Source organism: Myxine glutinosa, chromosome 4 (genome assembly GCF_964187855.1).
Source record: "Myxine glutinosa chromosome 4, kmMyxGlut1.1, whole genome shotgun sequence".
NCBI lineage: Eukaryota > Metazoa > Chordata > Myxini > Myxiniformes > Myxinidae > Myxine > Myxine glutinosa.
Window position 1 is genome coordinate 44,939,146 of NC_136264.1, and position 13,362 is coordinate 44,952,507.

Below are 13,362 nucleotides of genomic sequence, written 5' to 3' on the forward strand. Positions count from 1 at the left end.
GCAGCCGGAGGCATCCCAGCTGGCATCCCTGCACCCGGGGACGCCGCCAGTCACCAGAGGGCACTTCGGCCGGGTCATCCATTTGCCCCGCAAACTGGCCCTCCAGGTGCACGGGAATTCTGGGGTGGCGCGTGTGGCGGACACGAAAGCTCACTGGCATGAGGGCATCATTCCGCGCACCAAGTGGGTGGCAGCCACGCCCGAGGGGTAGGCGTGGCCGCGGGATATACACCGGGCACGCAGCCCGGAGCGCTCCAGTGCTACAGTGGAGCTCTTGAAATAAAGACTCTTTTAACTTACCGCGTTGTCCGCTTCCTCCTTGCTAAGCAAGTAGCGCGCGTAGCACTGCGCTTCAGGTGCAACGTTTTTCGTTGTTTTCAAGATGGCGCCTGTACCACGTGACCTATGATGTCATAATTATCATTAAAATATTCTACAAGAGGAGGCACTGCTATGGTACAAATTTCGTGTCCATCGGACCAACAGTAAAAGAGGAAAAAAATTCATACTGATCAGATCAAGCATTGTACTTGTCGAATTATGACGTCATAATGAAGGCACCGATGACATCATCATCAACATATCTTTTTCCACATGGGGAGTACTTGACAATGAACCTTGTTTCAACTTTTTTTCATTGAGCGGTTTGGGAGATATAGATGTGTTATGTTTTTCCAAAGATGGCGTCCGTACCACGTGACCTATGACGTCATAATTCATGAATAAAACATTTATGCAGGCGAAAGTGCTCCTATGGTAAAATTTAGTGTCAATCGGACCAATGGTTGCTGAGAAAATGAATTTTTAAAATGCAGAAACGCCACACGTACGCACGTACTTACACAACCGAATGCCTAACCCTGCTTTTCGCTTCGCGAACGCAGGGTAATTAGTGATAATAACAAGCTGTTTATTTAAAAGTTTACAGCTATAGTAATTTTAATGTAAATACAGCAAAGGTTAAAAAATAATATGTGGCCTAGGTGCATGGTAGCATTGCCTAGCAACCAGTTCGAGTGAAAGCTCCATTGTCCAGGTTCACATGATCCGCATTGAGTAGAGCGACTCTGACCCGCCTACTTTTATTTCGGGATATGTTTGTTTATGGACATTTTCTGACTGTTTTGTAAAAACAATTCCTGGGATATTGGCTTCCAGTTGCAGCAGTATGCAAAATTTCAGCTTTTATCTGGAAAGCCCGAAACATTTATATCAGTGAGTGAGTCAGTCAGTCATGTGACTTGGTAGCATAAGTGGTGTGGAGACCGCGACCAATTATCCCCTTAACGGGTCTCTATAACCAGCAAATGAAGCCTCTACCACAGCCAGAATCACCCTGAGACCAGGTATATAAATAAAGATGATGATAGTCATGGGGAGAGAATATAGAAGAGGCAATTCAACACTCAATAAAAAACCCTGATCCCACTACCGAACATAAGCACCTATGACACCAATGAACGGACAGAAATCCTTAAATATTTAAGCCTTATCTGGATCCTCATAAATACCATGTGCGACAGACAGCATATAGAGGCAGACAGGATAGAAAAGAGTTCTGGCCCAACCTGATACAAAGTTGGTGGGGAGGTCAAAAGCCAGGACCGGCATGGGATGGGGCTGCCCCATTCCTAAGGTGCTTTTTTGCAAACTCCAAGCAGCTACGCCTCTGTTAGACTCTTTTTTTTTGTATACAGGATCGAGGCTCGTGAAAGAGCTAACATTTATCACACAAAAAATCAAAACAGACACACAAAGTATATAATAAGGTTAGTTATATAATAAGGGGAGCGGTAGACAAGATGGGGAGAGAAGGGGAAGCACACAAACACAACATTTGAGAGCAGGGACATCGGGAGATCTGTGGGAGGGAGAAGGCTTGGGGGGGGGGCGTGGGAATGGGGTGGGGGTGGGAGAAGTATAAAACACAAGGATACTACAAGGACTTCCAGGAAAAAAGTTGGTATTTCAAAAAAGTGGATCTTGGGTGAAATTAGAAGGGTTAGAAAAGATCAATGTTTTGGATGGGGGGAGGGGGGGGAGATAAAAGATGGTGGTGAACAGCTGTTTTAAAGACCTGGAGGGAGGAGTGGGATTGAAGAGAGTGAGGGAGTTTGTTCCAGAGGCAGGAGAAAAGAGGAATGAAGGAGTGAAGGTGAGCAGAGAGTCTTGATTTTGGCAGTTTAACCATAAGAGGGTTGCAGGCGGATTTTGTGCGACCTGTAGGAATATTTGGGGGACAGAGCCCAGATAGAACTGGGGGAGCAAGGCCGGAGAGGAGTCGGTTGAAGACAGAAAGACCACCAACTTGCCCGCGGTGAGTAAGTGAGAGGCCCTCGGAGTTAGCTTCATTGCGGGAGATTCCAATGATTCTGAAAGCTTTGGTTTCAACACCATGAAGCCGAGCTAGGTGTGAGGCAGGAGCACAGGCCCAGAAGGGAGAACAGTATTCCATTGACCTGCGGATGAAAGCCTTGTATGTGGTGAGGAGCTCAGGTGTGCCAAGGAAGGACTTCGCATGACGGAGGATGCCCAGTCGGCGACTGGCTTTGGAGGCAAGATTTGAAATGTGGTTTTCCCAGGAAAGATCATGGCAGATAGTGAGACCCAAATGCTTGAGTGACAGAACTTCTTGGAGAGGATTGTTCAGAAAGTGGATGGGAGGGTTGTCCAGTCGGTCTTTTCGGAGAGACATAGTGAGAGTGTGAGATTTCTCAGGATTGAAAGACATGTTACACTTGTTTGACCAGTCTGTGATTTTGTCCATTTCTGCAGAGAGTAAGGAGGCTGCAGATTGCCGATGTGAGGGATGATGAATGGAGCGGCAGAGAGTGGAGTCATCAGCAAAGAGATAGAGAGGATTTTCAAGAGAGTCAGAGAGATCATTGATGAAGACCAGAAAAAGCACAGGGCCCAGAACACTGCCTTGGGGAACTCCAGCTTGAACAAGAAGGTGAGATGAGAGAAACCCATTCAGGGCCACACATTGACTGCGACTGGAGAGTAAGTCCGCAAGCCATGCGTGGAGATTTCCCTGGTTACCATAGGAGGAGAGTTTGTTGAGCAGAGCAGGGTGCCAGACCCTATCGAAGGCACATGATATGTCAAGGGAGACAGCTCTAATATCCTGTTTGGCGTTGAGGACCTCCATCCATTTTTGAGAAAGCAGAAGCAGCATGTCCAGAGTAGAGTGACCAGGTCTGAAACCAAATTGATGATCAGAGATCAAGCCATTGGAGAAGAGGAAAGATTTAATATCTGAAGCAATGATGGATTCCATGACCTTGCTGATAATTGGGAGAAGGCTGATTGGTCTGTAGTTGCAAGGATCTGTTTTTGCACATTTCTTGTGTAAAGCGGTGATGTTTGCTGATTTCCAAGCTGATGGCTGATGACCTTGGGCAAAAGAGAGGGTGAAGAGAACAGAGAGAGGGAGTGAAAGAGCGGCAGAGCAGGATTTTAGGACCCGTGGGCTGATGTCGTCATGTCCAGTTGCAGCCTTTGGGTCCTGTTTTGTCTAAAACACTCTGCACTCACTGACAAACACCTGAAAGTATGACAAAGATCCGTTCAGCCATCTCTGAAAAAAATGGCGACAAAAAAAATAATAAACCACACACTCTTATAGTATATATATCTCTTATAGTATATATATCTACCTCTTTTAGTATAGATATATATACCTGTATAGTATAGTATATAGATATGTATAGATATATATAGATATATATATACCTGTATGTATATACCTCCTTATAGTCCTCTTATAGTATCTTATAGTTCCTCTTATAGTATATATATTGTTTTTTTTCCTTTTCTACACATTCTCCGCATCCATTTCCCACATTACAAACATTATGCAGGTTCAGTTATACAGCTCTCCACTAATCACCCAGCTATTAAATAAAACCTCATTGCAAGTGCTCTTCAAAACTGCCCCAAATACAACTAGGACGGCAAATGCGCCAATGGGGTCATCGATTATCCAAATGACATAAGTCCTTTGCTCTTTCAAGCCTGATCCGGATACCTCCACAATTGCGGGCATTCACAAGCACATCCAAGAGAAACCCAATGCTCCATGCTCCCTTCAGCCGCTGGACCGATTTCATCACTTATTGCTATTGGCGAGTCATAAGCAACAGCGTAGTCCAAAATGAATACTACTTTTTCCCAGATTTTTCACATTACATTTCTCTTTATTCATTCTAATTCTTGCTTTTTCTTTTATTTTCGTTCATATTTCCTCTCTTTGTTACTCTTAATTTCTCTCTTTCATCATTTTTGTTTATATAGTCGCGGGTCTTGGAAGAACTAATACACTGAATGGATCATGACGTACAACAGGACAAAACTTCCGGGTTGGACTACCGGTTCAGGAATTGGCACATGTGGATGACTGATCGCACTCTCTCCTACCAGTTCTCTCCTACCCTACCAGTTTCTCTCCGCTCCCTAATTTGCTCCACCTCGTCCTCTGTTCCTCTCAACTCCCACCTCATCCTTCTCCCTCTCAGCTTCCCCCATGTTCCTCCTCCCAACTTTCCCCCTCCTCAAAAACTGCCCCCCCCCCAGGCCCCAGCTTCCCCCAACCGTGCACCCTCTCCTTGCTCCTTTCCACATCCCTACATCCTATCAGTAAGCCTTCTTCCCCTGTTTGCTTCAACGTCTTGTGTCCCGAACCCCTCACTCCCTGTACATACCCTTCCCAGTCACACCTAACTGCTCCTGGACTCTGTGTGTTTTGCACCTGAGAAGGTTCAGAGGTTTCTGTCAACCCTCAATTCGGATTTTTCAACTGGACCGAACAGCATCAGCTCAAATTTCCTAAAACCTTGCTTGCTGCTCTTGCACTTCCTCTCTCTCTGCCCTTTTCACCCTGTCATTTGCTCTAGGTCATCTTCCATCTGCTGGGAAATCAGCCAACATCATCACATTGCATAAGAAGGTGAAACAAATGATGCCCTAAACTACAGACGTATTAGCTTACTTCCAATCATCAGTAAGGTCATTTAATCCATCATCGCAGTTGACATAAAATAATTCCTTTTCTCCAATAATCTCATCTCATGTCATCAATTTGGATTGAGACCTGGTCACTCCACCTTGGACATGCTGCTTATACTCTCACAACAATGTATGGAGGCCCTGAATGTCAAACATGAGATCAGGGCCATCTCTCTGGACATATCTCGAAGGTTTGGACAGCAAGGTGCCATCCCACCTTGCTGCCCAAACTTTCTGCCGATGTCATATTCAAGGGCAGCTCCACTATTTGGTTGCTGACTTCGTCCACTCTCATCGTCAAAGTGTGGCTCTCCATGGAATCCTTTCATATCCTCTCCCTGCCAAGGCTGTAGTGCTCTAATGCAGTGTTCTCGGCATCATCCTATTCCTAATATTCATAAACGGAGTAATTGGGCTCTACGGCAAATCATCTTTATCTCTTTGCTGATGACTATACTGTCTGCCGTGACATTTCCCATCCTTCAGATAGATAAGCAGCAGCCTCTTCCCTCTCTTCAGACCTTGACAAAATCACAAGCTGGTCAACACTTGGAATGTCTTTCCAGAGAAATCCCACTCACTCACTCACTCTCGTTCCGAAAGGACTTTATGGCAAACCCTCCCACCTACTTTTTAAACAACCCTCTCGATGAAGATCAGTCACTAAAACTCTTGGGTCTCACTTTCAGCCATGATAATTCTTGGGCAAACCACATTTCAAATTTGGCCTCCCCACACCCGTTGTTTCTCCAAGTCTTCCTCTATCGTGGCCTTCAACTCTGCTGTTGGTGTCCCTCCCACCCCCTTTCATCTACTGCTCCTTTTGCATCCTGTTTTTTTGTGTCTGTTACTCCCTGGTCCATTCAGTGTACTGGCTCTTCCACGTGCCTCAACTATGTATACAAAAAAGCCTCCATCGTGCTAAACTCTTATCTACCGACAAGGCCTTCATCTGCAGCTTGATGGAATACTGCTCTCCCCTTTGGACTGGCACCCCTGCCTCACACCTTGCTCAGCTTGACATCATGGAAACTAAGGCATTCAAGATTATTGGAACCTCCCACGATGAAGCTCAATCTTTGGGCCTATATCACTTTGTCATCGCAGACAGGACAGTGATCCTTTGGTGTTCTTCCACCTCTTTTCTTGTCTTGCACTATCTTTCATCTCTTGCACCTTATTAAATTTAAAATGAGAATTAATTATCGGTTCCAGACTTCCAACACTGATACAATTCTACTGTAATTTAATTTCTCAGAATCTGGCAATTCTCTATTGAACACTTTCATTATTTGGTGAGGCAACAGTAGTTGGATGCATGCTTGATGCAGCAAGTCACCAATTCACAGCCATTTTGGGAATCACGGCATTTAAACTAAACTACAGGAAAACCATGCATTGCCAAATCGTACAGACAATCTCCAGTGAATGTGAGCTGGCTTTATGTTCTACTTCATAAATAACTTAACGATACTCCTCTGTTCTACAGTACATGTGACCATAATCTTGGTTTTCCCCATAATTATTGACCAACATTGTTGTCACTTTACAAAACATGTTCAAGCCAAAAATTCATTCAAAATAATAGCCGGCGAAGCCGGTGTTGTGAATGAACGCGTATTATGTTGAAAAGCCAGATTTTGCTGGATCCTTTGAGAATTTCGAAGCTTTGACGCAACAAATCGCTCCATGGAGGCCGCCATCTTGCGGATGCGGAAGTATGCATAAACAATTGCGAAAAAGTTCAATGGAGGCTTTGGCTTCTCCGGCTCATTGCGGCTTTGCAGTAGCGTCATATTAAACATATAAAGTTGTAAAACATAGTTTTGCAAATGAAAAAAACCACGATAAATTTGACAGAAACTACTTTGTCTGAAAGCTTTTAATATGTCTATGAACGAAAAAAGCAGCATTTTAAATACAGCAAGTACACGGAAACCTTTTTTGGACAGGAAGTGACGCGAGATGGTGCATGCGCAGACGCAGCGACCGGTTGCGCACAACAAAGCCTGTCACATGTGGAAGACAGTGCAATAAACTAACTTCTAAACACAAAATGCCGTGTGCTTTACTCCGTTTTGTGATTAGCACAGATAATTCCACATGGCACGCCATGCCCTACAAACGACAGGCTAACATTACAATAACAGCGGAAAGCTAAATGTACATATTGTACAAGATTTGACACCAAGACTCTTCAAAACATGCACAGAAATGCGGTCACTTAGGTGCTGTAAGTACAGCAAACAGCTTTTGAATGGTCAAAAAGTAAACAAAGAGAATATAAACAAAAAAGTTCATATTGAAATGAAGCTTCAGCGACCCGACGCATGCTTTTTGTCAAATGAACAATCGATCATGTTTTAATTTTGAAACGTGGGGGAAACATTTTTTAACTTTATCATCTGTATCATAAACAAAAAATCAAGTGCTATTTCAAATGCACGCAAAGTATTAGTCAATTTTTAGTGTTGCTACATCATAACAAAATGGTAAATTAACCATGTTTTACTAGCATTTGTCACATTTTCTACTGTTTGTCAAACACTTTTAGCATACTCTCCAACATACCAAATGTTAGGGCGGAAATGATATTGCAAAAGAGTGCGAAGTTCACAATGTGGAAAAAAGTCTATCTACATAATTGTCAGCTCTGGACAAGGAATAAATTAAATACTAAACTACTCTTATTTTATTTATATAAAACTAGTCTTCTATCTATGTTCAGGCCTCAGTTCTACACAGCTCAGTAACCAATGAAAGTATTGCAGATTTCTACTTTTTTTTTTGAGGTTTCATCAAGCAACCCAATCGAAGTAAAATGGTAATTAGAAATCCAATAGTTGGGACTGAATATACAAAATCTGAATTCCTAAAGTGGCTCGAAAAAGATGTAAGACTTCCCTCAGTAGACGCATCAAATGGTGCAGTTCTGTGTCACCTGTACAAGCTTGGGTTCATCAGATGCTAAACACCATCCTTGCACGTTCATAAACCAAACCAATAAACGTATCAAGAACGATGTGATCAAATAATAATTGTGTTCTCTAAAAACATGGATTTCTTGTTCAAAAGTGTGTTCGCTTTCATGAAAGCGAGACGCGCACAATCTGTCAGAATCTTTCCGACAAGAATTTCCATTCCACACTACCTCGTTAAACTCAATTTCCCCAGGTGTAACCAAGTTTAAGCACACTGGCAGTTATCTTGAAGATTAAAGTATGCGAATAATCTCACCCGACCCAATTCCTCTCCCACTGCTCCAGACAAAAAAAAATGAGCAATAAAAATAAAATTCAAGAAACTCTCAATGCAACATGTATCGCATTTACATAAAAAAGAAAAATAATGTAGATGCCTTGCAACTACTCTTAATTTACTCAGAAAGAAAGTAATCACTTTAAAACAATGTCCGTCGGACGATGTTGAGCCTCGATTAATAAACTGTTTGGAACCGACTGTTGATGTATCAATACAAACTTTTTCAATTAAAAAAAAAAAATTTAACGGTTCTTCAACATGAAGACAACAGAGCAAAAATTCGGCAAAATCAACCTCACAATCGGCTACAATTTAATACCCATGGCATTTGATTTCAATCTCAACTCATCCAGATACAAAAGGTATGGAACGTACATTCAGCACCACGTTCTTTTTGAACAAACGAATGCTTAAGCCAATACTTTAAAAGCCACGCTAAGTTTAGCAGTACCACATTTGAACTATCCGCTTGCCCGGAACATTAAACCCGAAAACAACTTCAAACGATCTGCAAAATAATGAGAACATTGTATCCAGCAAAGGTTTTTTTTAAAGAAAAGAGCATTTCGAGAGGTTTTAACGAAAGATGTTTATTGTTTATGACCACGGGCTCATAAGTCTCATTTACACACAGGTAAGTGATTCTAAACGCAATATAGCTGCAGAGATTAAGATTTAAGGATCATAGGTGTCATATATCTTCTCCTTTGCTGATACAATGCTCTCACCCTTGCAGAGGTGACAGACAAAACACATTTGCACCGATGCTGATGTCTTTGAAAAATCCTATTTTTCAAGTTTCTTTCATTCTCCTGCAGCCAACAATCTCAGGCCCGGAAGTGTTACGTAAAGTCTCGCATTCCTCTTCTTCACAGCTCATCACTGTTCCGCAGGCTGTTTATTATTATTATTGTTTCCTCCTTCACCACAACAGGCATCAGGTGCACAATCAACTCTTAAAAATCCACAGTTTCATGAGTGCTTTGTGAGAACGCAGGACTGTGTGTTCTCCTCGACGTGTTGGAACGTTCAAACAGAAAATGTCCTGAGCAAAGTTCAGCCTACTTTGGAATTTTGGCATTTCGTAGAGCACAGCGTGAATATCCTTCAACAACCATCCGGTAATTTCGGCACTGATAAGAAAAACACCGAACTAACAACGCAAAGGGGACAGACAAAAATCCACCCCCTTTGTAAGTTGCTTCAAAGAAGAGGTCCTTTAGTTTAAGATCAACAAGCAGCAGGGTCCAGGAAAGTTATTCCCAATGGCTGCGTTTTCTGCTGAGCATCCTTCAAACTTGCACCGTCTGAATCTGGTTCATCTGTACACGCATCGTTTGTATGCTGTTCAAAATCTTTTTCTGATGTCCAGCTAATGTAACCCCAATCCTGAGAATGTCCCTGTGGTGAAGGTAAATGAAAGCAAAAAAAATAAACAAGAGTTAATACCAACAATAAAAATGATGTTAAAAAATCAAAAATACTTTCAACAAACAAAAATAATAACTGGAGAGTTAATAGAACACATTGAAATAAGAACATGGCGGGGTCTGCGAGTGGCAAATTTGATTGGTCGTGATGACATAAAATGCCCTGATATTTTGTCCAACTACAGAAGGGTTTGAAAGTGCCAAAAAGGAGATTTTTGTTCGAGAATGTCCAAGTACAGTCATGTGAAAAAGTAAGTACACCCCATGTAAAGTTTTGACTTTTTCAACATATTTCAACATACAGCTATTTGATCTTCATTTCAACAATATTGATAGATAAAGGTGATATAATATAACAAATATCATGAAACATTTACATTTTGTAGTCCATTGTATAATTTAAATAAACATAATTGCACATTTCGCATGTGGAAAAAGTAAGTACACCCCTACATTTATCACTCCTTCAAATACCTTAAATTAGAAGCAGGTGCACCAGCTCAGGTGCAAATGATTAAAACATCGTTAGAGAGGATCTTGGAGGAACCTGTCTTATATAAACCTCAGACATTTAGTTTGGTTTGCCCTTTGTTGTTGAAGTGTGCGGCGTCACCATGCCTAGATCAAAAGAACTCTCTGAGGCCTTCAGAAAGAAGGTTATAGATGCCTACGAGTCTGGGAAGGGATTTAAAAAGATCTCCAAACAATTTGAAATCAATCATTCGACTGTCCAGAAGATCATCTACAAGTGGAGAAGATTCCAAACAACTGCCAACTTGTTCAGGCCAGGCCGCCCCAGCAAGTTCAGCCCGAGAGCAGACCGCAAGATGCTGAAAGAAGTCTCGAAGCCCCCCGGAATGTCATCACGGGACCTACAGGTAGCTCTTGCCACTGTTGATGTCAAAGTGCACGAGTCTACCATTAGAAAGAGGCTGCACAAATTTGATCTACATGGGAGGTGTGCCAGGAGGAAACCTTTTCTGTCCAGAAAGAACATCAGGGCAAGACTAAAGTTTGCCAATGAACACCTCGGCAAAGACCAGCACTTTTGGAACAATGTGCTCTGGACAGATGAGTCAAAGGTGGAGCTATTTGGCCACAGTACCAGAAGACATGTTTGGCGAAAAACAAAGTCAGCATTTGACCACAAGAACCTGATACCAACTGTAAAGCATGGTGGTGGAAAATTATGGTTTGGGGCAGCTTTGCTGCATCAGGGCCTGGGGAGCTCACCATCATATAATCCACTATAAATTCTTCATTGTACCAGAGGGTGCTTGAGGATAATGTGAGGCCATCTGTCGGAAAGTTGAAGCTCAACCGAAGGTGAACCTTGCAACATGACGATGACCCTAAACATACCAGTAAATCCACCAAGGAATGGCTGAAAAGAAAGAAATGGAGGGTTCTGGAATGGCCAAGTCAAAGCCCGGATCTAAATCCCATCGAGATGTTGTGGGGGGATTTGAAACGAGCTGTGCATGCAAGAAACCCCCCAAACATCGCACAGCTGAAAGAATTCTGCATGGAGGAGTGGACAGAATTTTCTCCCAGTCGATGTTAGAGACTGGTAGACAGTTATAAGAAACGCCTACTTGAGGTTGTTTCTGCCAAAGGGGGCAATACCACCTATTAGAGCCAAGGGTGTACTTGCTTTCTCCACATGTGAAATTTGCATTTATGTTTATTTAAATTGTACAATAGACTACAAAATGTAAATGTTTCATGATATTTGTTCTATTATATCACCTTTATCTATCAATATTGTTTAAATGAAGATCAAATAGCTGTATGTTGAAATATGTTGAAAAAGTCAAAACTTTAGATGGGGTGTACTTACTTTTTCTCGTGACTGTATATTAGTCAATTGAAATAAAATAAAGATTTTAAAGGTTGTGGAATTTTTTTCAGAATTTTTCTGCTGATGTTGCAGCATTTTTTACACCACCTTATTTAATACGTCATATTAGTTATTCATGCCTGTGGTTTGTGTCGTTTATGAATGATCGTTTTAAGGCCATTTTTCCCTGCTAGAGCGGGGGTTAGCCTTGTGGGCCCCATGACAATCATGGTTCCCTGTTTGAGGCAATGTTTTTATGGCCGGATTCCCTTCCTGAAGCCAACTTTTAATCGCCTCTTACGATGTGCAGGGATACGGTGTACCTATTCTAAATCGGGATACCTACTGGGATCATTCGGGGTACCTATTCTAAATCGGGGTACCTATACTAAATCGGGGTACCTATTCTAAATCGGGGTACACACCAGGATCATTCATCCCAGCAAGCTGGTACTCAATTTGCCGACCTCGGAAGGATGACAGGCTGAGTCAACCCCCCTGGTGTTAATTCAGCGATCGACCGGGATTGAAACTCAGGATCCTAGGACCCCAAGCCTGCACCCTAACCGCTAAGCCAACACTAGGCTGGTTTGTGTCCTTTATGACACCCTTAAAAACAGTAAGTTTCCCTTCTGGAATTATTTTCAATTTGGTTTGATTGCCAGACAGAAAATTCAACATAACAAACTTATCTCCATCAATGTAATCCGTTCATACCTGCAGCTGGCTTCCAAAGTAATGCCCTTGATTTACTGAATTATGTTGTGAGCCAATTGTTAAAAAGCATCTTGCTTTTTTTTACTCCTACTTATGGGATTCTCCAATCACTTAATAAAGCATGCAAGAATGCTCGTCTCTCATCAGGTGAGCCACAGCTCAATTCCAAGCTCATCTGAGTTCAGACCTTTCTGACCACTCCCCAGCTTCCTAAGCCTGGTGGAAACTCTTCACCTGTCCCTTCGCATAGCAGATCCAGGACACAATAATAACAACGATATGAGTTCTCTTACAATGAACGTTGACACTGGAGGGAGGCCATTTGGCCAATAAAAACATGTGCTATTATGACCAACAATGGTTGTTTATCCGTACTCTATCCTATTTAAAAGCTGAACGTCAAGCAAGGAAGCAGCACATCCTATTTTTAAAGTCTTTGATATGAATGTGCCCGAAGTCGAACCGCCAACCTCCCAGACTCAGAGTGGATGCTCTGACCATTACACCATCAAGGCTAGTCAATACTGATGATGAAGCAGTGTTTCTGAGAGAGAGATATATATATATATATATATATTTGCTGAAGAGGCCCAGGTACCTGACTAGCTGCTTCAAGCAACAACCAAGCTTTGCTCTCCCAAACATGGAATCGTATCTCTTCAACCTTGACACTGTTTTTGTAACTGGCCCTGATTATATTAGTGACCCGATCCTCAAAACCTGTGTGTCTACCCTGGGTGTTCCACTGTATATGGCCTTTAGTGGGACCATACCAGAGGAATGTCTTCATCATGGAAAATTGTGAATGTCAATTGTGAAATTGTGAAAATTGCATACACGATTCGATGGTAGTTTCCAACAGCATTGAAAGCTGAGAAGGCACGTGATTTGAGTGATTTAAAAGTTGAGAATGAATCTGATTCAGGGCCTACTAAATTGGTTGACAGATTTTTCCCAATTTTTTTTTTTTCCGATATTCCGCCTTTTCATGATTGGCAGATTTCCATGATCACTTTCGATGGAAATCTTGAGGATTATTCTACCCTGTGATAAATAATTGTTAATCCATCATCGAGTCAAGCTATGGCTGCTTTCTTGTATGCCCTC

General features: G+C 42.2%; 1 protein-coding gene across 8 annotated transcripts in view; it reads right to left on the reverse strand.

Moving 5' to 3' along the window:
* Window positions 1-6,871: 6,871 nt before the first annotated feature.
* The window catches only part of LOC137424615 (ephrin type-B receptor 2), a 277,241-nt gene continuing 270,750 nt past the window's right edge, over window positions 6,872-13,362 (reverse strand). For all 8 annotated transcript variants that reach the window (XM_078775660.1, XM_078775661.1, XM_078775662.1 and 5 more), the window contains one exon: window positions 6,872-9,669. In XM_078775660.1, the coding sequence (XP_078631786.1) occupies window positions 9,561-9,669 (109 nt within the window). In that variant the 3' untranslated portion in view covers window positions 6,872-9,560. The remainder of the gene's footprint in view (window positions 9,670-13,362) is intronic.